The 27,963-nt window shown below is 32.9% G+C and overlaps 1 protein-coding gene across 1 annotated transcript; it reads left to right on the forward strand.

Moving 5' to 3' along the window:
* Positions 1–100: 100 nt before the first annotated feature.
* Positions 101–27,963, forward strand: SYCP2 (synaptonemal complex protein 2). The gene is made up of 46 exons (XM_082773386.1): positions 101–277; positions 1,505–1,549; positions 2,224–2,364; positions 2,605–2,737; positions 3,642–3,742; positions 4,191–4,215; positions 5,150–5,235; positions 6,110–6,198; positions 6,728–6,762; positions 7,381–7,523; positions 7,603–7,655; positions 8,166–8,211; positions 8,433–8,528; positions 9,120–9,180; positions 9,731–9,879; positions 10,490–10,564; positions 10,994–11,146; positions 12,200–12,299; positions 13,293–13,411; positions 14,155–14,250; positions 14,381–14,453; positions 14,558–14,615; positions 15,177–15,313; positions 15,448–15,589; positions 15,698–15,764; positions 16,281–16,399; positions 17,159–17,195; positions 17,850–17,914; positions 18,018–18,075; positions 18,759–18,814; positions 19,366–19,414; positions 19,536–19,704; positions 20,086–20,153; positions 21,010–21,192; positions 21,780–21,966; positions 22,391–22,641; positions 22,757–22,936; positions 23,705–23,786; positions 24,254–24,415; positions 24,755–24,882; positions 25,467–25,561; positions 25,641–25,740; positions 26,556–26,614; positions 26,911–26,989; positions 27,461–27,517; positions 27,870–27,963. The coding sequence occupies exons 2-46, from the start codon at positions 1,526–1,528 to the stop codon at positions 27,939–27,941; spliced, it is 4,458 nt and encodes a 1,485-aa protein (XP_082629512.1). The 5' UTR covers positions 101–277; positions 1,505–1,525; the 3' UTR covers positions 27,942–27,963.

Raw genomic sequence — 27,963 nt, forward strand, 5'->3', positions numbered from 1 at the left:
AGGGTCATTGAACTCAGTGAAGTCATAATGTATTTTAACTTTCTACATTTTCAACAGGGCTCCTGGCATGTGGGACTCGCAAAACATTCCCCAAAGTTTGCGTGAGCCCTTGCAGCTGTTCCTGCGGAGAGCCTGACAGCTTCCATGGTTCGCCCCAGCCCGGTGAGGGCCGAACGTGAGGAGGGTTCTGCGGCTCTTCACAGAGCCCCGACACCGAGCCGCCGGCACCCGCTGGAACCGGGCCCGGAGCTGAAGCCGCCCCGGGCATTACCCGCAGGTCTGTCACGGCCAGAAGAGCCCGCCTCCCGCTGGACGCCTCCGACAGCGATTGGCTTTCAGGGGGCTAGCTCGAAGGCAGCGATTGGCTCGCGGACAGTGGGGCTGGGAGTGATTGGCCGGCGGGAAATGGCGGGCTTTTCCCCCTGTGGCGGTGAGGTGAGGGCCGCCATGCTGGCCGGACTGCGGCAGCCTCGCTGCCGGCTACTCCCAGGAGGGGCGCGGCGCGGCCGGGGGCGTTGCGGGGACAGTGCGGGGAGCCTTCCCCTCAGTAACGGGGCGCTGGGGGGGAAATGCCGGTGACTCCGGGTGTTCCGAGGGCCGAGGTGCCGCGCCCCCGTCGAGGAGGAGGCACCTGTGAGGGGAATTGTGTTCGATGCTTTGGCTTCTCTGACTAAACAAGAGACAAGAGAACTGTGAGGTGATAGCAAAGGCTGCCCTGTAGGAAGGTGCATTCGTGTACTGGAAACAAGTGTGGAAAAAAATCACCCTGTATATATTGTTTCTGCATTACTTAGGAGAGTGAAAATGACGTATACTTTCAGTTACTTCTTATACAGAAGTCGTCCCCTGGTTTTAATTGGTATTTCCCTTTGTCTAGTTCTGTATAACTTATGGGATGGGGAGACCAAAACTGCACATGGTAGATCACTAGATACACATCAACATACAAAGCATCAAAATATTGTTTTATATATTAACTCTATCTAAAAGAAGTACTTTTTGTGCGCTTTAAATTTTTACAATAACACTTAGAAAACTTAATTCAAGATATTTTTGTTTTGTTTGGGTAGCAATAGGCATCTCAGAGTACATGACTTGATATCATTAAGAAGGCTTTCTCCACATAAGCATTACCACATTTTTCTTAAATAATTTCATCTACCCGTTTATGACAAGGCCCTTCAGGAGTTCTGCCGTTGGCTTTCCTATCTGAATGACCTAGTGGTGATGGTACAATCTGCCATCCTGCTGCACTTTCCAAGGTCAGGAACAGTGCTGCAGAACCTCTGCCTTGCCCTCCTTGCTAGAGCGGATCGTTGGTTCTCCTCTTTTTCAATTTTAAGCAATTGTTTACCCATGAAAGGAATGCTTACCTTAGCTCCCAAGTTAATTTCATATTTAATATATTCCTGACTCGTTAATTACTGAAACCATGTTTGCAAAACTTACTGGAAGTCTGTGTCAGTGAATCGTGTTAAGTGACGATTGTTCCCTTCTTATGCAGCTGAGTAGATGAACTGCCAAAATGGCAGCCAGGAATGAGACTCAGGTATGTGCCTATAGATCAAAATATGACTATTCATTGTTTTAATTACTAACTTTAAGCACCTCTTTTGGTATTTAACTAAAAGTAAAATTTGCAGTATGGCAGAGTGTGTTAGGAAGAAATTTTCTGTTGACATACGTTAGTGCTAAGAAGCTGGTTGGAAAGCAAGAGTAACTGGAAGTTTTTACTGATGAAAATAATTCATATGCATTGGATATGAATGGCTTAACCAGTCGGGATGATAATTAAGATCGAAATGTTGAAATCTGCTTATAATTGCATTAGAAAGAGTAGAGAGGCAAAATAGTTGAGGAAACATGTAGTCAATATACTAATACCGTTTGAAGTCACTAACGGGTAACTAGGAAATGCAACTTTCTGAATGTACTAAGAAAAGGACATAAACACAATAAGCACTTATGTAAGCACTTGTTTGTAATATGAGGAAAGAAAAAAAAACACACAGTTAAGGAAAAGTTGCAAAAGTAACTATTTGCACGATTAGTATGTTAGATATGGTGTTTTGTACTTCAATTTTTACACTTAATGATTTTGTGATTCAGTGTGTTTGCTGAGAATCTAGCAGACTACATGAAAAACATATATTAAACCTTATTAAATCAAGATCAGTCCTGAGCATACATTAATAGTGCTCTATTTTCTTTTACTCTTGACAGTTTGAAAAGTTAATCGATGAAGCTACAAGAAGAAAAGATTTTGAATTGCTAGAACAATATCTGGAAACAGAAGAGTATGAAAATGTTTCTCACAAATGCAGCAAACAGTTTGTCAACAAACTAGACAAGCTTCTGTGTCAGGTAGTGTCAGTGGTACATGAGAATGATATATGCTGCCATTGTAATAGCCTGAAAAATATTGCATTTGACTTGTTTTATACCAGTAGATGATTTGAAAAACTGAAATAAAGTCTAAGAACAAAATCTCTATTTGAATTGTGATTAGTGTGGCTTTTGAGAACGCAATGATTAACTAAATGTAACATCTAGTTACTAAACTAGTAACTAAAGCTAAAATCATCATAATAATTTCAATTTCAGGAGCTTGACAAACAAGAATTCAAAACTATTTCAACTTTACTAAATTCTCTTTGGAAATGTGGGGAAAAAATCAGCATAGCCGGCGAAGATGGGCTCCCAGCAATGATAAAATATGGTCTTATTGGAAAGATAAGTATAACCATAAACCATACAGGAACTTCTGAAAAAATATTAAGTAATATTTTAATACAATGTACAATACAAAATACATAAGTAATGCTTCAGTATTGAACAGCTTAGTATTCAATTTAGGCTTTGATTACATTCTGAATTGAGAATTTCTTACAATTTCACAACAAACATTACTAATATAAAAATGTTTTTAGACAACCAGGTCCTTGTAAAGTGATACTGCTCTATTAAAGTGGAAGTTTGGCAAATTATGCAATACATAATTACTTGCGATAATGTTTTTGAGTCAGGAATTGTAATTTTCTCATGCAATTTAGTATTTTTTTGGTGAATACAACAATAATATTGTCCCTGTTCTTTCAACAGATTATAGACCTATTCTAATTATTTTCTGTTATTTAAATGTGTACGTTAAATAACTTAGGCATTTGTAACTCAGTATATTAAATATACTGAAAAAAAGAAAACCCCCACTTCCTTAATGCTTTAATCAGAGAGTTCACTGAAGAAAGTTAATGGCAATGTCAGAAAGTGACTCTTATTCAATTGCCTACTGAACTGCTTTTTCCAGAAAAGTGGCAGTAACTTCCTGCTTCTACTCACACCTGCAAACACTTTTTCAGTCAGCCACCATCCATTGTTGGCTGTTTTGTCTTGTGACAGCAGTTGCAAAAGTAGATCTCCAGTTTTTGTGTTAGAAAGCCACAGAAATGACTTACTAACGGATTTCAGGACTGAAACAACCTGAGTGTGAAATTTCAGTCACTCTAAAGTGTGCTCAGGATGGTAACTGTTGTTGTTGTTATTTTAAACTTTGTATAGTTCGTTTGATTTTGTGTAAGTATAATACAAACTTGTATTTCATGCAATTAAAATACCTTTGCTTTTATTTTCTCTTTACATGGTTAATTGGTTTGAAAAGGTAAAAGGAATTTTGATCCTTAGAGGAAATGAAAATAATAAAACCCTTACAACTCTGGCTGAAGATTTCTTCAACATATTGCTGGTAAAAATATGTTGACAAATAAAATCCATTGTGTGTATTTGTGAAAATTAATATTAGTAGTTTCATGACAAAAAGACTTTGAAACATTTTTCCACTTACCATCCTTCTAAGTTAATGTTACAATTACTTCCAAAATAGATTACAAGTGGATAAATACTTTGCCTGTATTCTTACTCATTACTATAAAGAAAAAAAAAAGTTTTTAGTGAACAAAAAATTGACACCTTGGTTTAATTTTTTATTGCAAAATTAGCAGTATACTAATCTGTAATGCAGAGACACAAGCTTTGTAAGATCGATGAGTTTATAATAGAAAAGGTCTCCTGTATTCCTCATTAGGGATGCGATAATTTTAAAATCTGAAATGTTTTTTGATTACTTGCTTTAGGTACAATGACCTAAATTTTATGCTGTAATATTTATAGTGCTTTTTTCTTGTTTATTGTAGGCTGTGTATGATAGCAGACCTGAAGGTGAGCTTAAACAAATATACTCTAGATATGGGAGTTAAAATGTCTCTTTCGGAATACTTTTAAAATTATTAGTGTTAAAATAACTCATTACCTATGGAGCCATCTAAAGGCAAGGTAGGTCTCATTTGGGCATGTATAATAAGGCTTCATGATTAATGTAAGTATTCCACTTTTCTACATGCTGCGGTTAGTAAACTAAAATAAAAGGGCTTATCCTCAAGAGTGCTATTCTGTGCATAAAGAACCTCGTTTCTCTTTCATGTATGTTTTTTTTTGTTTAAAAAAAAAAAAAAGCTTGAATGTCAAGTGTAACTGTGTAACTTTGATTGTTTAATTTAAGGTTTCTGTACTGACAGGTTTTCTTTGTAACTTGTTAGTATCTGTAATAAAAGGATGAAAACATCTATTTAGTGATGGCAACTAAATGGAGGCTTTATTAGAAAGAACCATGTTTCTAACAGCCACAGTACTCCATAGCACAGTAGTATGTCTTTTTGGATATTGTCTTCACAAATATCACTCTTACTTTTCAGTGAGGTAACACTAGTGACAGAAAGACCATTTGGCTGTCACTGTCAAAGTGATGATTCCTTCCTTGTCCTTGGGAAGACATAATCCCAGGGTCAGAATTCTCTCTCAGAACTGAGTTACAGTGTGATGATGAGCTCCATGCACAGGGGACTCGTGCAGTGAGAATGCGATAGAAAGGCATGTAAACATAGAAAGACATACCTACGATAAATTGAAGTACTATTCCGTCTTGCATCTTCACTGTGAAGTTTAAGGCAATTGTTTTTATATATCAATAATCCTATATGGAAAGAAAGACGTGCTATGCTTACACCTGCATATAAGAATATTTTTCCAAATGCTGGGTGAGGGGGCACCCTAAACAAACTGATAACCTTAAATCTATTTTTTCTCTCCTCCTTAGGTAAAATGCAAATGTTAGAAAATTTTGTTTTGAGAACATGTACCCTCATTGCGGATGTAAGAATTAGTATTTATGTCCAGCAGGAGGTAAACATTTCCTTTTTTTAAGCAGCAGTTTTCTGTTTAGTGTTTAAACTGGCTTTGAAAAGATAGTAATTTAATTTTGCAAATCCTATTAAAAAAATAGTGTTGTAGTATAAGAAGGATGATTTAATATCTTTCTGAGATGCTCGTTGTCATTTATGTTTTTAACAACTTTCAGCTGCCGACCCTTATTGTTGCTTTGGACAATCAATTACAAAATGGTGGTAGAAAGATTCTGTTGCAAAAGCTATACAAATGCATAGAAAATAAGACACTAATATAGTTACTATAAATATATTTGAGAATGTAATAAATACTTTAGATGCTTGTGGGATGCTTGTATGCCTTCTAGAGTACTCAAGAATTCCTTGTATTTATTTTACTTAACATCATTTTAACATCATTTTTTTCAGGTTTTTCTTCCTCTTTGAAGAAAGGAAAAGTTTTTTGTTGCTTTTTTGTTGTTGTTGTTTTATAATTGTCTTCTTTAAAGGCTATATCTCAAAAGCACAGGCTTTTTAAAGCAAATTTGAGGTATGCCACAGCCAGCAATCAGCTGCAGACAGAATTTAGCTCTGAAAGTTTGTTGCTATGTTTAACCCTTGCAAATAAGAAACATAAGAAACATAACCCTTTAACAACCAATACTCACATTAAAGGTAATGTTAGTTACGGAAGTTCAGGTAGTTATATTAAGATAGATACCATTTAAGGTCAAACAGGACTTTTTTTTTTAATTTTGCAATTACTTATTCATGTTATTTTCTTCAGTCATATGAAATGCTTTATGTAGGCCCTAAATGCAGGTAGAGAATAATTTAAACTTAAGCAATTTACTTAATATTTAATCCTACTCGTTTTTTTCCACTCTTCTTAGGTAGTAAGAAAACTTAATTTAATGCTTGACAACATGCCTCGAGATGCCAGGAAAAAGATATTTTCTACAAAGGAAATGCTGCCTGTCATGTAAATAATCTTTGGTTTATTTTATTTTTTTAACCGTGACTATAATACATACAGATTAGTCCCTGTTTAACTCATTTTTGCATTTGCTGTTATGTAGCCAAGGGCAGTGCACAGGTATTCTCATAGTGTTTTTTTTCCCCTTACAACCCTAAATTGCCTCATTTTCAATCTGAGTTAGGTTTTATTTCATCCCAGTTGTCTTTAAACAATTACTCTCTTAATTATAAGGATGTGTATAGAGCACAGTGAATCATTCACTGGAAGGAATGTCTTTGTGTGTTTGGAAACTTTTTACAGCATTTAAAAACCAAAAACATACACATCAGGTGCTTCACTTCTCCAGTCTTGTTTTCAGTTGTATGTCCTTTGCAGATCAAAGACATCCCCTCTGAAGTCTGGTAATTCAGCTGAATCAGGGTTTCAGCTCACATACCAACAGTTTGTAATTAAGTAAACTTTTTTTTTATGCTTTTTTTTTTTTTTTTTCTTTTTTGCTGTCATAGTTTGACAAAACTGCTTACTTTTGCAGGAGTGACATGGGTAGGAGAATTTTGGATGCTGGAGGTGAGCATGGTTAATAAACCTACTACTGAGCTTAAAAATTACATGTAGACCCCTTCAAAATTGAGAAGAATACCTTTAGAAACTGCAGAATGTTGCAGTTACAGTCCTCTGAAGAATAAAATATTGCATGAAAACAGCCTGCAAACTGGAATGTATCAGATGTATGCAGAATATAGCTAACTTGCTGAAGCTTTTGGTCCTCTCTTCTAGCAAATAAGTTTTAAAACAGCAAAGATCAGAAGGAAATCAATCTTTAAGCATAGTAAATTGCTAGCCATGTTCCGTATTACTATAACTTCTATCAGGGATCACTTCGGTTTCCCCCCATTCAAGTGAAAGTTGAAGATGTCTTATCTCTTCTTTATGTGCTTAGTGTTGCTTTGACGTTCCTTGAGAGATTGACTGAAATTTTATTTTGAAACATTAAGTTGTTCAGTCATCCTAGTCATCCTTATTCCCATAATTCTTTATCCTTTATGGATTACATGCCTGGATTTAATGTGACGTGTAATACGAAAAGTTCAGCACTGCCAGTACTAGTTTCTTATGTAATATTTTTGGGGGGAAATCAGTAGTATCCTTAAAATTACTATTCCTGCAAAATGTATTGTGTTGTAGACTATGATCTGCAAGTAGCCATTACAGAAGCTTTATGCAGAATGATACCTGAGAAACAAAGAAGGGAACTGGCTTGCCAATGGTTTTCCATGGAGTTTGTGTCCAATGCATTTAAAGGAATTAAAGATTCGGAGTTTGAAACAGTAAGTCATATGAAAAATGTTTCCATGGAGGTAGACTTTTGTTTTTACACTTATTCAAGAAATGTCTCTGTTTTAATAGGACTGCAGAAAATTTCTTAACCAGGTGAATGGCATGCTTGGAGACAAAAGAAGGTAAAACTGATTTTTTTTTTTTTTTTTTTTTTTTTTTACACTAGTATGTTTTCTTTTCTGGACTCAATGGCTGTTCATTGAGAGTACCCTTTATGTCAAAAAAAAGTGGTTTTGGTGAACACTGAATTAAAACAATACAAGTAAATAAGACTAATATAGCAGTGGTATTAAGTCAAGGAACTGTAGACAGGTGTTTTTGTGTTTTGTTCTGTTTTCAAAGCATTAATTAGTAAAGAAATACTGTCCTTTGGCATATTGCCACAGGAATTATCTCCTCTATCTAGATGTTAATTTTATGTAATTCCTACACTTTGGGAAAAAAAGACAAACAATGTCAGCTCAAATAAACTGTTCGCTAAAGAACATTCAGCTAAGTGACTTCTTTTGCTTACTGTGATCTCTTAATTTCTAAAATACATAAGTTTTGCACTGAAAGCAATCCGTTTGCTTTGTTCAGATATGCAAAATTTACATCATTTTATTCTTTGACAAAATACGCTTTTCTTACAGGGTTTTTACGTATCCGTGCTTATCAGCAGCTCTTGATAAATATGAGGTAAAATGCAGACTTAATCATATATCCATAGATTTTTATTTGTGCAGATGAAGTATTTCTTTGCCTTGTCGTTCAGAGAAGTAAGGATTAAATAAGATTTTTCAGGCATACATATGAAAGTCCATGTATTTGTAGTTTGTCAACCTGTAACACAAAGCCTGTTAGCTGGTATAAATTGTTATTCTTAGCTCTCATTCTTTTATCTTAATTTTTCTGTTCAGCTACAGATACCATTAGATGAAAATCTTGAAGAATTTTGGATTGATTTCAACATTGGTAGTAGAAGTATATCTTTCTATGTGGCAGCAGATAATGCAGTAAGCAAAGTTTTGTCTGTCGCACTTGATTCCTCTAAGGCAGTAGATGCACATGGTTTCAAGTATATAAAATGTGTTTCCCTACATCAACATGTTGAAATTATATATGCATCTGGAGAGAAACAAAAAACATATATATATATATATATATATATATATATATATATATAAAGATATATATGATTTGGTGCAGAAATAGGCAAATGTGGCCAGTAAAAATTGATGTCATTGTTATATCTTTTTTAATGCATTGAGATAAAAAAAAAAAAAATCATAGTAATGACCAATACTGTTTGTGAACAATTTAATATAACATAGTACATGTGAACAAGATGCCATTTAAAAATTACAATCATAGAACCAAATGACAGTTTAGGTTTTAACTCAACCATTTAAATGAGTATTTCTACCAAAGATCTTCTGAAAGATTGCTGTCTGTTATAAATGAAGCTGATGTTCATTGTCACTTCTTCTAACAGAGGCTGCAGACAGCTGAAAATATATCTTGACTGAATAGCTTTCTGGTCTATGTATTCCATTTAATTGTAATATATGTTTTTCTTTTCAAAATTATGTACTTTTTTATATAAGGATCATCAATGGGAAACAGTCATTGTACCAGAGGAAGAGGTAGTCCAGTACAACCTCGAAGGTATTGGCAGTCATGAATGTGATCTTTTGTTATACACTAACTTGGATTTTCAAACTGATTAATAATAAAGTACTGACTCAAATTCTCAGCAAAGCAAAATTCTCATTGAAAACATTACAGGTACTGTTTTTATATAATTACACTGCAGTCTTATTAGCATTTTAGGCACGCAGGTGTGATTTAATTAAAATAATTTTAACTGATGTCTTACAGTTATTTTAATGCAAAATAAAGCATAAAACAATGTTTAGTATTTTTCCTTTCAAATGTCTTAGAATGGTTTTGTAAATACCTATAATTTGCCTGCAGCTGTAATAAGTAAACTTCAGAAAAAATCTTACAGGTAAATATATAGAATAATTTTTTTTTACTGGTTTGAATCTTGAATTATTTCACTAATAACGTCTATTATAGGTTAGACAGAATTAAATAAAACATCTTAATAGCTTCACTGAAGCATACAAATAAGTATCATGTGTTTACAAATATTACATGAATGGAGATAAAAATTCTAATGAAAATACTTTCTGCAATTTTGTTTTTTGTCCAGAGAAAGATTCAAAAAAATTATTAACGATAGATCTAAAAAGCCCGATGAGTGTGGGTAATCAAGAAGGAGAGAAAATTTTTTTATATTTTGATTCTATCTTGGAAATCAAAGATGTAACCGGAAAGGTTTATGGATTAAGTAAATGTAAGGTAAGATTTAAACACTCTTCCTAACAGTTTTTATTCAATTTGAAATGATGTTTCATTGCCATATAAATGTTGTTACAAGTGTGATTATTTTATCGTTATCTATTTATACAGATAGTTTCTGATTAACATTGCCACTACAGAGCAGCATTTCTCCCATGATCTGTTAAGCTTCAGTAAAGTTACCTAATAAATTTAAAAATAATTGCAACAAAAATGAAGAGGCTGTAAAGGGTTCGCTGTCAAGTTTTGCATATGCAAATTAGCATTTTGCATATATGACTTTGCAGAAACACAGGAAGTAGACGCTTAAACATACAGAAGTCTATCATAAATGACTCATTACCATTCACGTACCCTCCTATGAATTGATTCACTTAATTAAAAACTTTTAGCCAGCCATAGCTTGCTCCTTGTTGCAAACTACTTTGCCCTGAACTCTTCCTGACTGAGAAACATGTGAGCAATGGAGCTGCTGTGAACTTGCAAGAATCTGTTTTCCCCTCTAATCTGATTTCAAACACTACTTCAGACTTAACTATTTTCTTTGTGTTTCTTGTTTTAAAGAAGTGAGCAAAATGTTTATTTTACATAATGGTTACTCACTTTGTAGGGATTTAGTAAGAAGCAGTCTTCGTCAGTTGCCAAAACAACTGTGCATGTTGTCTTTGATGAAAGTGGATCCCAGGTATTTTACTTCAGTATACTGAGATGGCTGTTTTCTTTTTGTTGTTTACTCTTAATTCTTAGCTAATTATGATCATTCACCATAAAACAGTAACTTTTGAAACACCAATGAGCAAAGATGGCTCTAAAACCAATTAAATGATTTCTAGTAAGTGTGAATTGTATCTGATTTGTATCCTTTTCGGAAGGAATCATTAATATGTGGAACTGTGATTCGGTAAACCATTCTTAGGTAAAGTAACAGATCGGATACTTTTCAAATGCATATAAGCTCCAAAGTTTATTAAAATCTACAGTGAGGAAGGTGTTACTCAAGGTAAATATTTTTTTTGATTGTGTGTTTATATGTATAAATATAAAACGTTATATTATTTTGGATTTATATTTATGTGTGTGTTTATATAGAATTTTGATAATGTGTGTGTGTTAGGTTCTGGTACCAGAAAGTCAGTTTTCACCACATTTGGAAGAAAAATCTGAAGAGGAGAAACTCAGTAAGTACAAAACACAGCAACTTCCAGGGACACAAAGGACTCTTTGCGCAAACAACAACCAAGATAAACACAAAGGTAGTTCCTCCAAGGTAAGCTGGAGAATCAGAACAGAAAAGAATACATAAATAAGTAAACTTAAATGTTTATATACTTTAGAATATAAAAAACTATTATTTTAAAATTGGAGTATAATACAGATTTTGATTTCCCTATGACTTTTCACTAAGAAGTGTAAATCCTTTTTCAAAAAAGTTTGTCATCATTACTGTTATCGTTTTAAAATGCATAACAAAGAAAAGAGCAATTTTTGGCATTATTTAATAGACCATTATCCTTGTAGAATTCTCCTTGGAGAAGAATGTTTTGAAGGTATGCTTAGATATCTTATGCAAAAGTCAAGTATAGCTTCTGAAGACTAATTAATGATCAGCAATAGTACTCGCTCTAGTTAGCGACAAGTCCTATGCACTGGGTGTTCACAGATGTTTACAAAAAAGCTCTGATGTTGTTAAGATTAATCCTGTGTCGTGATTAACCAAACCACAATTTGATGGGCCTGTCCCTGTGCATAGCTGATTCTCTGGTTTAAACTGGGAGGGGTGGGATTGTGAAGCCTGGTATTTCTTTTGCTACATAGTTCTATAAAATTGTGAAGTTATAAATGTTAGTTCCAGTAGAACCATAATACTACAGATATGTTAGGAGAAAAAGATGAAGCCATGTTGCCATTTCTTCGTAATGCAATAGTCATGCAGTGCATGTCTTGTCAGAAGTTTTCTTCAGTAGACCTGTTCCTGAGGTTCTGCTGGTTTATGTGATAGGTTTGTGGAAACTCCTGGAAGTCATCTTGGTTTCTTTGATTGTTAACAAGGGACAGGATTTGGCCTTGTACTGTTGAATTAATTTAGGAACAACAATTGCTGCTCTCAGTTAAAAACCTTTAGTTTCAAGTGTTATGGTGAACTTTTTTATGGAAAGAGAACTGTGTAAAAAAAAAATCCGTTTCATTGACGAGTGTAGCAAGAACAATTGTCATTTCAATAGCAAAGTGTTCAAAGACTCTTGGAAATAGATTTTCTAAAAACTTGTGTTGTCATCCTTAAGTCTGTATATTATGGTCAAGTGTTTTTTTGTGTCTCAAGATAACCACATCTTGTAAAAGGAAAGTGTCTGAAGCATCAGTGCTTATTCCTGGAACTACAAGATTTCCCACACGGAGCCCACTGCTATTCGTTAGTACATGTAAGTTTACAAGTACTTTAAGGGTAAAACTAAACTACAAATAGTCTTTGAGATGGCTGGTTGAGATAACATACAAGGGTGAACTGTAATCCACTGCAGAACTGAAAATGAATAATAGACTTCATAAAATCTCCTTAGCAGGTGCTTTAAACTTGAAATTTTTAAAGGAGGCCACTTGCTACTGTTCCATAGACAGAATAGCATTCTAAACAGCTGAAAGCCACCTATTGGTTTTACTGCAGCTGTCAGTATGCTGTTTTTGCTGGAGCAAGCTGAGAAGTCAGCTTGTGAGGAAAAGTAGGAAATAATGGATCAGAAGGTCTGTCACAGACCCAGTGCTTCCAATGCTTACTTCAGAAGTGCTTTTTACAGAGAAAAGGATAAGAAAGATACTTTCCTTTATCACAAACAGGAGTCATCACTTTCCTACTAACAGTTCTACTGTAATAGATACTTTCTAAAGAAAAGGGAGAGACTTTTAAGACAAAGGCCAACAAAGGCTGGAGATAAAGCTGGTGGCCAAACAGCGTGACTTAACAAATCTAATTTTCTGTCTTTAATGGTCTCAAATGCAGCAATATCCTTTGTCAAGTGTATCCATGTGTCATACAAATTAAAAGAACAGAGGATAGAAATGAAAGCATTTTAATTAGGATGGAACAATACAGAAATTCTGTAGCTTTTTTATTTGGAGTTTACCACACTATCTGACCCAGCCAAAATGTATTACAGTAAAATATTAAACAGATGAGTAAGCGTTTTCTACAAGAGCCTGGCTGTAAAAACATTGCTTGCCTCCAGATAGCCACCATTGGCTCATTAATCTCCTTAATAACATAATTGAAATCAATAAAATTATTAAAGATGGATAATGAGTTGATATCAATGCTACTCAGCTTTAAAAAAATGTATATGCAATAAATGAGATCATGGGCAATGCTCTTCATATTGATCAAATACTAGAATTGTAACATGTCTCTTGTTTGCTTTCAGCCACTCCTTGTAAAGGACGGTTTAAATTACCTTTGAAAATGATGAGTTCTGCTGACAAGTCTAACAGTAATGATGTAAATGAGACCAGAACAAAAAATGTCTATAAAGAACCTACTGGAGTATGCATGCCATCTGTAGCTAAGTCTTTCTCAGATTAACATTAATCTGTATTCTAATATATTCTTAGTTTGTATTTTGGAGAGCTAGAGTTTCGCAATCAGTAAATCACTGTTAGAAAATAGCGTGTTACATACACAATGTATTATTGCCCTCTGGATTTCAAGTTTAATCATTCTAAAGTCAGACTGAATTCTTGCAAAAATAGCCAAAACTTGCATTCAGTCATTAGTTCTGACCCATAAACTTGCTTCTACTAGCAACCACAGTTCTTCCTTTGTGTATAATGTGACAATAGTGTATACATAAAATCTCAGTTACGTAATGTTGATGTAGACTTAAAGAACGTATAATACAGTCAGCTACAGTTGTGAAATGGTAACGTCTTCAGGTTATAGCATTTGTATCATCAGTTTTAGAGCATTTGTGATCAGGCATCCATTAAAATCTAATAGAACTACATAGGTGTCACTGAATAACTGCAGTTTGAGTATGTGTATTTTTTGGTTCTTTTCCAGTTAACAAAGACATCAAACTAACATTTTTATTTTATTTATATCTTTGAATGTTTTTTTTCAGATTCAGGTCAAATCCCCAAGAATGGGACTCTGAAGCAGATATAGCTATGCTTCAGAAAAAGGCTTTATTATATAGAATGTGTAGTTTAGAATACTTCAAGCATTAGTGGGAAAATTTGTTCTGGTTTTTTTAATGGATTGTAATTGCCATTTATTGTACTTTCTAGAATGGGCAAAGACATGTATCAGATAATGAATTTTCTGAAACAGAACAGAATGTCAGGAAGTCAAAAATCAGAGATGAGACAAAACTACCTGAAAAGGTATTGGAACCAATACTTCATTTAAAAGAAAAAATAATTCTCCGTATTTTTAGGGAGACTGTAAGTTTGATGTGTCTTACTGTTTGTAGTTCTGTGACAGTATTTTATTTTGGATGTTATTCTCCTGTAGGGAAAATGTAATGAAGAAGTTTTAAAAAATATAGATGAGGCAGAAAATGGGGCCACCAGAAAGCAAGCCTTAGGCAAGTAATTTCACAAATGTTGATAGTCCTTACTTTAATTTTTTTAATCTTGTCTTTTTTTTTTCTTTCAAAAATGATTGATAACAAATTAATGTCTTGTTTAGATGATGCACTAGATATTGTTCCTGATTCTCAGCCAACAGGGAGAAGCAACAAACATCCGTAAGTATTGCAAAAGAATGCCAAGTCACTGCTGTTTTATGACTTATTTATGACTTGTTTATGACATGAAAAGGTTATTCTGTTGTATTAAACAGATTCACGATTTAGTTAGTCTTTGATTGCTTTGAGAATAATACTCATTAAGAGAAAGAGTAACATTTAGTAGTACCACAGAGAGTAACTCTCTCAGATGACATCAGAAGGTAAAATAAATATGGCATGGGATTACATATAAGTAGGTGAACTGTGTCATAAGAAGCAGCAGACTTCATCTAGTTCTAACTCTTGTAGACACACCACAGAATTATCAGGGTTCAAGTTTAATGGTGGCCATTGGGTATTGCTGCCTTTTTGAAACTGACTTAATGTGTATTGTTTGTGAAGGTTTGCCATTTAACAGTGCATTGGTTAATTGAACAATGGTAGCAGGCTTAGCACTAATGTAAAATGCACTGATATCTATAAGCCATCGCTATTTTCCTATATTGTGATGTACATTTATTGTAATTCAAACACACTTTCTAAAATTTACTGATAACAGGATGGTATCATTTCTATTAGACTGCCTGGTCTTTTGGAAAGTTCTTCTGATAAAAAAAGAACTTGGAAAAAAAGAGCGTGTTCTGTTCCTGAGAATACTATAGCAACTGGTAGCAGGCAAAAGTTAAATCTGTCATCAGGACCTACATCCCATACAGGTTATGTTCATATTTTGTTAATTGTTAGTGTTAAAAATGTTTGAGATGAATTTTTAACCCATGGCTCTGCTTTCTTTGTATATTAGTTCCTGTTTTTAACGAAAGAGATGTGAAACAAAATGTTTTTTATTCAGTTTGTGGAAATACCTCTCCAGATAAACAAATAAATACAAATAGAGAAAAACAGCAGCAAAATGGAATTCAAATCACGAGGGAAGAAAACTGCAAAATACTGAGTGGACAGTCAAAGAGCATTAATAATTTGGAACTGAAACAGTTGAGTACAGAAATTAAAAATATTTCAACTACTGCTGAAACATTTAAAACATTTCTTTCAGCTAGAGTGTCAGAAACATCTTTGCATTCTGATTTTACAAAATACAGCAATACAGAAGAAGAAGCTGATGTTCTCTCAGGAAAAGAGACTTCAAATAGTAAACAGTCGAAAATGGTGAGAGTTTCTTAACTTCATTTCTTTGACGTGTAATTAAGGTAATTGTCAAATTTCCAGTATCCCAAAATTCTCAAAATGTATTTTACTTTGATTTACTCTCAAACTTATTTTTACATTATTTAATTCATTCTTTATTAGTTGAAAATCAATGTCAGGTTAACAGTTCATTTTCAGTGTGATCTGTTTAAGAATATCTTACTCTGAATTTCTTTTTTAAAATCAGACTTTTTATTAATAATTCTTAAATATGCAGCTCACTTGTGCTTCACATGCAGTGCTCATTCATTCACTTCCAAACGTCAGAGTACACAGAAACAAAACATTTAAAACAAAATATCTGCTAACCTCATGTCTTATGGCCCACTGTATGGGCAATGCAACAGAAGATTTTCAAACAAATGTTACTTAGAACATCTAGAAGGCTTTTGATTACTGGGAAGCAGTGGTTCTGTTGCAGCTTTACCCTTTTGTTGCATGGGTTCAAAGCTGAATATTCAACACTTATTTTTCTAGAAAACAAAGTCTAAAGAAATGACAGATGCAACAAAATCACTAATTAGTAAAATCAGTGACAGATATAAAGAAAAGACTAACGAGAAAAGCAAAACAAGAGACTCCTCAGGTTTCGACAGGTATGATGTAAACTATATACTTTTATGGTTGTTCCTTTGTGTGGAGCTTCATCTGCAATCTACTTCTCTATCTACAGTTATTGCACATCAGCTTTTATGTGAATTTTTGTTAATTTCTGATAAACCTTGTGGTACAAAAGAAGTAAGTAGTTGTAATAGCTGAAATAAGGCTGTTGGAAATTCCATTTGGTGTTTTCACTCATTCATTCACAGAACTTTCCCTGGAGAGAATTTAGCTGGAATAGTTAATGATCACAGCATATACTGAGTGTCTCTATCCTATCTTCTTCATTCAGGATTCAAAATTGGATTAATTTATCAATTTTCTGATGATCTAAAACGTTCCTAGTTCTCTTCTCCTGAAACAGTTGGCTGTTAGTTTAAATTAACAAATTCTTAAATGGGAAGACTAGTCTTACCTTGCACTGATAAGTGGAGATGTACGTTACATATCCTCCTTTCCAGTTTGATGCTAACTCGATAAAAAGAGAATGGAGTAGTTGTTAGGCTACTTCACCTTCCGAATGTTTTGGATAGTGACTTGGAAGACATGCATGATGTGTACATAGCTGCTATAAGTACATAGGTTTTGTAAAGCACAAAAATAGGTGGGAGCTGATCTATTTTTAGCCACTTGCTTTACTATTTAAATGCCTGAATACATTTAAATTTGTATTACACAAGGCTTATATTTGCATAAACAGTATTTTTATATATATTCTAATTAGGATCTAACAAAATGTATCCTTATTTTTTCAGACCATGTTTAAGTAAATCTTGTTTCAGTGTTAATAAGGTAATTGGAGTTACCGATTTAGTTCCTTTTTTTCTTAACAAACGTGTGCATATATGATGGCATTTACTAGATGTAAATCGAAAGCTTACAAATATCAGTGAATGTTAAACAACTCTATAGAAGTTAATGTTAATTCTGCATTGAATGTTAACTATCTAAACATACTTTATATATATGTTCTTTTGTTTTCTGGAATATTATTTTTATGAGCAACTGTTAGCCAGAGAAACCCCAATTAATTTCTGTTAACATATTCTGTATTTGAGTCTGTTTCCTTGTAATATAGACTCTTTAATTTTGAGCATAACAATACTAAACATTTACAATTAAAATGCTGTAGTAATCAAGCTGGTCTAAATGAGACTACAGAATCCTTAAATGAGATCTAGCTAGGATACAGAAACTACTCCTAATATTTGGGGGTGGGGGGAAACAATTGATGTGAGGTTTAGTTAGTGTCATTAAAGGATAACTTCTAACAGATTTAGGTTCTACTAACGCTTTTTTACATTTGCATTATTGCTAATCAAGTGCAAGTCTGAGAAGTTCTAGGTTTTTCCGTAAGTTCATGCTGAAAAACTTGTTTTGTGAAATGACAGTTTGTACAAATGCGTAGTCCCAATTTGACATGAGTAAATTCCAATTTATGTCTAGGAAAAAGTTCAGAATAGAAGCTTAAAAACTACTACTTTCCTTGATACAACTTCTGGTCATATTGTGTAAGTAGTTAAAACATTTTCAAACAAAATTTATAATTACCCTTATCAAACTATGAGAAATATTAATTTATGTACTTACAGAATTGATCTCTGTGTCTGACAGGGATGATGTCTACAACTTTAACGTCAGTGGGTTTGATGAGCCTACAATAAAGCTAGGGGTAAGAATATAGTTGAAACCGATATGTAATGAATAGAATGTAAAGCAGCTCTATCAAATGAAAATTATGTCTACTGAAAGTATAGTTAACATCTAAAAATTCAAATTAGTGTCACTGAAGGGTGTGGGGGGGAAAATAGTTTGCTAAGTTCTTGTTTTGTACATAAGTACCTCCGTCACTTTCAAATGTATAATGATGTATGCTATCGTAAGATTCTGGCCACTTTTCTGAATTAAGAATGAAACAGTTTGTAGGAAGTATTATGTATCTATTAAAAGATATAAAGAAAAATCATTATCGCCTTCTTTCTAACGTCCCATCCTGTAAAGACATCTTTTCCTAGCTGTGTGAGTAACAAGAAAATGGATGACAAGAGACAATGTGTTGCCTTTTATGGCTAAGAGGAGCCTACCGAATAGGTGAAGGTAATGGTTGAAAGGCAAGTGGTTGGAAGCAAATGTATTAGCCGGAGATACGCAAGTTTTAGTCAATTCTAGATGGTTTTAATTACCAGCTCTGTTCTTAAATAATTTCTAAGATAGAAATTAATCATAGCAAGTTAATTGCTGAGTACAAAAACTGAGCAGAAAAGCCCTTAATCATGTTATCTGATGGCCTGTTTAATTTTGCTTAAACTGTATCTTGAATGAAATTTGTCATTTATTCTCATTTGTGTTTTTTAGATCCCAGACTGTCATGTTAAAGAACAGAATGTTCGTACAGATCCAAAGAAAAAAGGGTAGAGATGTTATGTTGTGTCCTAGTCTCCTGAGGATAAGCAAGTATAGTACTGTCTGCATTCCCCAGCATTCCATTATGACAATCCAGGGAATGCATACATGACATTATTATCTTGACTGTTGTTTTTTCAAGCTGTAAACATAGCTGCTATCATTTCCTACTCTATTTCATTATTTTCCTTTGGAAAACATATCTAAGTTTTCTATAACCTGATAAAAATGAAAGATTGTGTTTCATGATGAAAGCAGCTTTAGTATTCATGGAATACTACAGGGATTTAACCTCCTAAACAGAGTGGGGTAGTTCTTGGTTAATGCCCTGCTTGCAAATGGACTTACTTCTAAGTGTGATGTTACCGATCATTAGCAAATACACGTCCTTTAGGGATAAGGTGAACAGAGCTTTCCAAAATAGATTTGAGAAAAAAAGCAGGTACATCTGTTTGATTCCTTAATCCATACATCATACAAATAGCAGAAAGATTTACATGTTGATTTATTGTTTAAAGGTGTTTTTTCTTTTTTTTCTTTCTTTTTTTTTTTAATCAAGGAATCCAGATGAAATTAAAACTAGCACTGAAATGAAAGCAGGAAAAAAAGTAAGACTCAGAACTTTGTGGAAACAAAACAATTTGTCTTCCTGTGTTTAAATACCAAGTATGTAAGTGAAAGGAAAATTAAAAATAAATGAGTAACTTAGAAGAACTTTTTTTTTAATAGACTAGAAACAATCGGGACAAGAAGCATCTCTTCAGTGACACAGACACAGAATACAGAGGTGATGACAGCAAGACAGACATCAGCTGGCTGCAAGAATCAAAATCTAAACCCCAGTTAATCGATTATAGTAGAAATAAAAACCTAGGGAAATCAATAAGCACAGGCAAAAGTAAGAAACTTTCTTCATATTTAAATGCGCTGCAATAAAATTTGCCCATAGACACGAACTGTACAGCATGTAATGTGCTTTTTTGTATATATGGTAGGTTTTAGTTGTCTTGTTTCCAAGGATGAGGACATTGTAGATTAATTATCCTAATCATTTAGGAAGGTTAATTTCGAAAAGGTCTGTGTTTTAATATGGAAAATTATTGTAGACAGTGAGGCTGTTTTCAAGAAGAAACTTCGGATTTTTACATAGTGCACTGAAGGCAGTTTACTAACCACATTCATAGGCATAAAAGTGATTTCATGATTTTACTGCTAAACTTTGAAATGTTGAACATTTTATTATGATCCTGTTTTATTTTCTAACTTTGTGTTGTAACAGCAGATAAATTCTCTGAACCTGCTTGCCGGATGGATACATCTAAAGGCAAAACAGCAAAAAAGAAAAAGGTAAATGTAAATTTGCAACCTGACTTCTAATATTCTAAATACCTTAACTCACTAGAACAACTATTTTAAATTTATTTCATAAATATATGCAATTTCTCCATGCTTATTTCAAAATCATTGTATAAATGCAATTAGCTGTTTTCGGGTACTATATTTTTTAAGATAGTATTTAGGAAGTATTTCTGGTGTAATACTAGCTGTGACTTGGAATGATTATTGTCTATCAAGACGTTTTGTTACTTAATTATTGATTATGCTTATTTACTGCTTAATAACAATCAACTCCACTGAATAGGTCATTAGCTGTTCAGTGAGCGTTTTCATGTGGCTAATATGCTTAATTGCTTTTTAATGACTATGAGATTATAATTCCTTTAAATGAATATAGGTAATGTACTGAAACTGAGAAGAAAAATGTTTGATGTTAGTAAAGAATAATAGTTGAAAAATATTGTAAGCCTATTGAAATTGGGGGTGCAATGAATTATGAGCGATTATGAGCATGGTTATGGAAGACACTTGTAGATATTTGTAAGCTACAGCTTAAAGACAAATAAAAAACTATCATGTTAGCCTGCCCTGCAAAACCACTCTTTGGTGTCTCAGACTGTACACTAATCATTCAAATCTATGTAATGTTAGTAGCTTAAAGCTATTTATATTAACACAGTGTAAATTGTGAACATGAAAATATCACTATATGTAGGTATCAATGGTGGTCTAGTCCATGTAAATGAAAACTGAAAAGGTCTTAAAGTACCTAATTAACCAACATTGAATCAGCCTACTGTTTACTCTACTATTATCACTTATTAAATATTGTGATATAAATTGAGAAGTTTTTGTTATTCTGAAGGAAACTGAACGTAAAAAACAAGCTCCAAGACAAGACAAAATGATAGAACAAACCTATAGAACAAAACGACCTCGAAAAGCAGCATTAGCAAAAAATTACAAAGAGCCTTCCAGCTCAGAGGAGTCAGAGAGTGAAAGGGAGTATTCAGCATGTACCTCTAAGAAAGAGAAATCAAAAATACAGGTATACAGTTGCACTGTATCTTAAAAATGTACTTCTACTCTATTTTTTGAAATAGACTCTGGTCTACTTTTTACTTAGACTTTAGTAAGCCAGAGTGTTATTTGAGGTAATGTTATGCCTATTCTGTATACAATGGAAAATGCTGACTTGATAGAAGGTATGTCAATGCCTTTGTTGAATATCTAAGTAGGGTTTTTAGTAAATTAAGCGATGACAATTGTTAAATAAAACTTTTTTGTTTCTTTTTAGCATAACATTTCAATATATACGGATAAACCATTAAACTTCATTGATTAAATCCTGAAACATCAGTATTTGTCTGTAATAGTTAAGAACTTTATTAGAATAGAAATTCAGGTGCTGAATTATGCAAATTCAATGCTTATTGACATTAGAACACCTGATGCCCTTGTGAATTTAAGTACTTCCAATGATCTTCCTATTTGGTCCTTGTGTTTGTTCAACTGTACACGTAGATAATACACTCTTTACATATATATGTATATATATATATATATACACATATATATATGCTTATATATGTTTATGTGTTTAGCAGTGCTTATATACACTTCTTATTTTAATAGAAACCTATGAATGAGGAAAACAGAGATCGTGATCAGCAGAAGAAATTCCAGAATACTGTATCTTTGGAGCCAAAGATAGTAGTAGACTATGTAAATAAAGCGTTTATTAAATCAAAGAAGTCTGATGAAGAAAAGGAAATTGAAATGTCATTACCTGAGAGTCCAGCATCTCTTGAGACAATGAGAGGTATGTATTTTGATTTTTTTGTGTAGAAATACCATGTCAAATGTTGGAGCTTAAATTAAGATTATCACAGTAATAAAATTTTATGTTTAATTCATGCTCTTAAAATGAGATCTCCCAATTCAGTGTGTATACCACATAATTTAAGAAAATATATTAGTATGTCATTACAACTTTTATAGGTTTGTATAGTTGTTTGACATCAGCATAATACATTTATGTAATACATAAGTGAAAGTAGGCTGTTAGAATTAATCTGGTAATGTGGAGGATGCAAAAAGTTCAATGTGGTAAGAATTATGCCAATATGTAAAATAAAATTTCACCCATCTGACACTTGTAAATAGCTAGAGTAGGGACAGTTGGCAGTATGGGGCTTTAACATAGTATCATTCTTCACGCTTACAGTTCGGTCACTGTTTTCTAGGTGCTGAGAGATTATCAGAGGGAGATGTTTCTCAAGAGCATATTTCTATTGAAGGATCGCCAGGTCTTCAGGAGTCAACACCAAAAAACAAGGAAACATTAAACTTTGGGAAAGGAATCTCTCCTAATAATCTCTGTCCACAAAAAAAGAGTTTTCAAAGCATGTGTCTAAATCAGTCCCCTGAAATAACTGTTAAAAAGTTAACAATTGGAAATAAAAGTTTCTCGCCAGTTATGACTGCATCGTCTTTGGTAAGAATATTAAAGTTTCTCTACAGTTATTTTAACTGATGATGTTTCATTCAGCTGCTATATATTACGCTCTTGTGCATCTCATTTCAATAATGATTTTGTTATTTATGCGTAGCTCAACTTAACTCCAGTAACCCCATATAAAACTGTCAGTGGAAAACATACAAAGGAATCTGTATCTGAAACATGTGATGCTAATGAAAATTTGAGTTTTAGACATGGCTTTTCAGACAAACTTTCTGTTGAAGGAAAGCTACAAGATATCACTAAAGCTATCATCAAAAATAAAAGAGAGGTATGTTACTAAATCCATTCCTCTACAGAAAAGAGTTGCAGCTTCTTTTCATCCATTATATCTACATTGCAGTTGGTGAGATTTTAGGGGAATGGATCTTTCTTAATGTTAAACACTTGATATAATGTGTACTTGTTAATTTTTATATATTTGAAATAATTTACTTCTGAATTGTGTATCTGACAGATACAGTTACAGGAATTGTGTATCTGACAGATACAGTTAAAGAACTGGGTCCCAACAAGACCAATTATTAATACCTTCAAAAAAGAATAAAGCAAATATTTTAATCTTGACTTTCAAAAAGTAATAAAAGATCTTTTATAGATTACATAATTATGACATTGGCATGGAGAAATTCTTGGGGTGGATAAGTGCTCTCAGTAATAATGTATTACTTGATATAACTTGTAGCACTGACAAATAAAAACAAACTATACCTTCAACCCATTTTTGTAAGTATTTTTTCTGGTGAAAAAAGCACTAGTGACTCCACTGAGAAATAATTTTTGCTTTTTGTACTGTTGCAAGAAACTGACCTTATTGGGCATTTATCTTACTGCTATCATTATGTATTAATATGGTAAAGATTTTATTTTTCTCTTTGATGTAATGAGACTTAGTAGTAATTCACGTGTTTATTTTTCCTTCCTGTAGTTGTGTTCCCGTTCATAGTTTATTGAAAAGCAACATAAATGTGGATTTTTGACAAAGACTTCTAAAAGCACTTTGTTGTAGAAGCTAATAAATCAATGGCCTTTCTTGTAGGAACCATCTCCATTATCTGTTTCCAGTGGAAGTAAAATACAGTGTTGGAGTCAAGAACGTTATGGCCCTGTGCATGAGTCAGGTACAAACACTAAAGGCAGCAGACTTTCTGTGTGTGTTAAGAACAGTTAAGAAAAAACATTTATTTGCCATAGAAAAATGTCACAACTCTTTGATTTTTTTTTTCTTTTTTATTATATTTTCAGTATTGTTCAATTCTTATTCTTATTTTCTCTGCTGTTTTAAGTCCTCCAAAAAGACTGAAACATGGGCTCCAGCATGTAGATACTCTAAAGAGTAGCTGGTCTCTTAAGAAAGAGATCAAAAAGCATTCCCGCCGATACTGGGGAAAAAATGGGAAAACATGCTTATACCTACTGAACATGCCCTTTATAAATGCAATGCTCCTTAATTCTTATATGGTTCTTGAGTTGTAAAGAAACATACTGCTAAAGTTTTGATCCAAAGGGATCAAAACTATTCTTTATCTTGCACTGTCATTGTTGTAAATAATCCTAAAGTTAAGCATTGCTTTCATGTTTATTAAAGGACCAACTATACATACATTTCTGAAACGAAGGTACCAGAGTGATACAGAAAGCCATTCTGATGAAGTAGAAACAAGCAAAAAGGAGGAAAAGAAAAGAACCAGAAGAACAAAGTTGCAGCCTAAAAAATTATTTAAAAAGGATGACACGGTTACTTACAGAGGTTAACTATGAAATGAAAGTTGATTATAGTTATGCAAAAGTTGAAAATAGCATAATAATTTAAAGTTTCAACCAAAAACAGTAACATCCATAAAAAAAAAAGTTTCAAAGAAAAAAATGCCAAAAAATAAAAAAGAACTAAATATTTAGAAACTATCTCCATTTAAAAAGTCAGAAAATTGATTCGAAAATAGAAACTAGCCCCAGCCATTTAATTGGTGCAATTAATCTGTATTTAACAAGAGCTTATCTAGATTGTAACTACAGATAGGAAACTTCTTCATGCTGAATCGTGACATTACCATTATTTATATATATATATATTTTTACATTTCTTCAGTGTCTGAAAGCTTATCTACTGTATCTGTAAATGATCCATCTGTTTTGGGTGAGGATGTCTGGGAACCTGGTTATTCAACTCTAAGTATGTGTCAGAAGTTCCAGAAAGAATTTACTAAGAAAATGGAGGCAAGACATTTTATATACAATATTAGTTGTGTGTGCAGTTACATGTGCATATGAATAATAGTCTTACACTGTGGAATTTACTTAAAAAAACATGAAGATAGCTAAGTGCATAGAACTTCAAGAAATCATAGAGTTAAAGTTGCTTTTTAAGTCTTTTTCGATTCGATTATGTACTTAACCCTCCAGTGGTTTTCTTATGTTACTAACGAGACTACTGCATTTTGGTTCTTTTCAAATTATCAACACCATGAATGTGGCTTACCAGCTAAAAGAAAAACATGAGCCTAAATAATGCATTTGTTCCTCTAAGACAGCTGCAAGCACACAGCATTCACTCCATGTGTACTTTATCTATTTTCAGGAAATCTATTTTTCAAGTAGTGTATTTCTAATAAAATATCAAAAACATAAAACCATGATTATTAACATCTCATTAACAGAAAGTTTTTCCTTAAAGTAAAAGGAGATTAAAAAAAAATGTACTCACTACTATTAGTATTAGTAATAATTAACAGTACTAAACATAATATAGCTTTTTCTTCAAGTGAAAATAATCTGAAAGTAATGTTAAAATGTCTTTACAGAGCCGTTCACAAAAAATGGATCATTTTACAAAGCAATCATTAAGAGCTGCCCACCAGCATTTAGCAACAATGAATTACCAGCTTCACGAATGCAGGTGTGTAACAAAATATTTATTTTAAAGCACTTAAAATGCAATGAATATCTTCTAAAGGTAACTCATTCTGTTTTGGTAGGATTAGACAGCTGGACAAATTTCATTTAGTTATCCTTGAGGAAATTGAAAATTTTGAGAAAGATTCTCAGTCCCTGAAAAACGTGGAAAAAGAATTCTTGGTTTGTATTTTAATTACTTTATTATGGGGAAAAATGAGTTTTTATGAAATCTACAGATTGCTCATAGGATCTTTATGTTATTAATTCTAATTTTAAAAAGCTTTTCTGTTCTTCCTTAAATTTGATTCAGATTTTAAATAATGAATCTGAAATGTCTGGATTGGCTTATGTGGTTCTGTAAGAATTTCTATATCACCATTATGTGTTTTTACTTTTTCCTAGAATAAACTACTCATACTATTTCTAACAGGCTGTGTATGCCAATTCATATGCTTTTTTTCAGCTGTCTTTTATTTCAGCTACAGTGTGTAGGCACTTGAAACCAATGTGCTGTGTGTTCTAAGACAAGTCAGTTGCCTGCTACTTGCTGTAATGTAAAATCAATATAATCAATATACAAATAATCATGTTAACAGAAGACTTCAGTAGCTTTTTTTTTTTTTTTTTTTTTTTTTTTACTCTGAAGGCTTTTCTTTATTATTATTTTTCTTTTAATCACACTTAAGTGTATGGAAAATATGATTAAAACATTATGGATGTTCTTTTCCATCATTTTGAAACTCTTAGGCACAATAGGTTTACAGATTTATGGCAAATTGTTTCTGTGAAAACAGAATTCCTGAAGTGCCTTATCCTGCCAACTAAACTTTTTTTTTTTTAAAAAAAAAAAAAAAAGTATCTGTGGTTACTGTTTTACTCCTACTAATTCTGTGCTGAGGCTGTGACAATGGGTTATTTTATTCATAATAGATATTAGTCAGTTTTAGTTAAGAAAATAATAGTTACTGCTGACTGTTAATTGTTTTTCTCTCCAGACCTTTTGGAAAAAACAGAAGCAGACTTTAAGTACGTACCTGAAAAATGAGCAACAGAGGTTAGTACTTTTCACTAATGCTGTTTTGAAACTTGTTTTCTTCTGTAAATTCAAGGTTTAAGTTAGGCCGGCTAACTGTTCTTTACACAATTGCTCTCTTCCATAAAATAAGGATAGTAGATGAGATGAGAAAATGAGATTAAAATGTACTGAAAAAATGTAATTTTTCTCCAGTAGGAATAATAATTATTAATGTTTTTAAGTACTATAAAACTACAAATAATGGGATATAGTCTTGATATTTGGGAAATGTTCATATGTAGCAAAACTCTTTGAATTGCTTTTTATTTCTTTAGATTTCAGATCCTTAAAACATCATTTGAAAAGAACATCTACCATAGCGTTGACTATGAAGAACATATTTTTACTTCACAGGTATTACACGCTTTCAGTTCTTTGCTGTTTTTAATCATATTTGTTTCTTCCACTAGAAAGAAACAATCTGCTAACAGATACCAGTATTGACTTATTTTTCCCCAAAGAATTCCTCATCCTCACAATTACATTAATGCTACCTAGGTATTTTTGTAGCTTTTCATTGTCATAAAATATTTTTACTGTAACACTGTTCAGCGTTTTAGGGCTAGATTTAACCTGTCAGAAGGTATTTGCAGTTATCTAGAAAATTGCTGCAAGGCTTACACTGTATTCTGTGACTTTGTTTACCAGTGTAAGTCATCCAAGAAGGAACAACTCAGATGCAAAAATCCCTTTCTGTAAGCGGGTAGATGCATGTGCATCTCTTTATTTCTCACTTACAAACCATTTAGGGATGTAATTGTCATCTTGAAAATGTTACTAATTGCAAGCAGAGAGGATACATTCAGTATGAGTATCTTTTTACAGATGCATCTTATGAAAGAAGACATGAAAGGACTCCAAGAGAAATTTCTTAAAGAAATGGTAATGAAAGTTACCTTTTCTTTTTATTTATTAATGATAATGTAAGTATAGTTGTTTGAATGTTAGAATTTAAAACTTTAGTAATTTGTTACTCTATCAAGAATAAAAATTAATTAAAATCCTCATATCACTGACATTTTCTAGGTTAAGCCTTTTACTTGAGTGATGAAAGTATCAGGTAGATATGGATATAGTGTTTTATTTCTGAGCCTTAATGTGTTGAATGATAACATGGAAAAGTACCTTATTTTGGATATGTTAGAAGCAGGACACTATGCACCAGAATTACATTACAATATTTTTTAATAAGTTTTATTTCAAATGTGTGATAATTGTAATGCTTTTTGCACAGCAAGAAGAGGAACTGATTAATGTTCGCAGAGGATTGCAGACATTGTTTCTATCAGAAGACCAAGAATTCTAAAGTAATATTTTCAGACAATTTC

This window comes from Aythya marila (assembly GCF_965140915.1).
Source record: "Aythya marila genome assembly, chromosome: 16".
NCBI classification, from domain to species: domain Eukaryota; kingdom Metazoa; phylum Chordata; class Aves; order Anseriformes; family Anatidae; genus Aythya; species Aythya marila.

Bases quoted from the DNA above. Each gene is read 5' to 3' on its own strand.
- SYCP2 (XM_082773386.1), top strand. From the start codon at position 1,526: ATGGCAGCCAGGAATGAGACTCAG. The intron at 8,212-8,432 runs GTAAAATGCAGA...TTTTCTGTTCAG, and splicing joins CAGCTCTTGATAAATATGAG to CTACAGATACCATTAGATGA. The intron at 16,400-17,158 runs GTATGATGTAAA...TTATTTTTTCAG, and splicing joins GACTCCTCAGGTTTCGACAG to ACCATGTTTAAGTAAATCTT.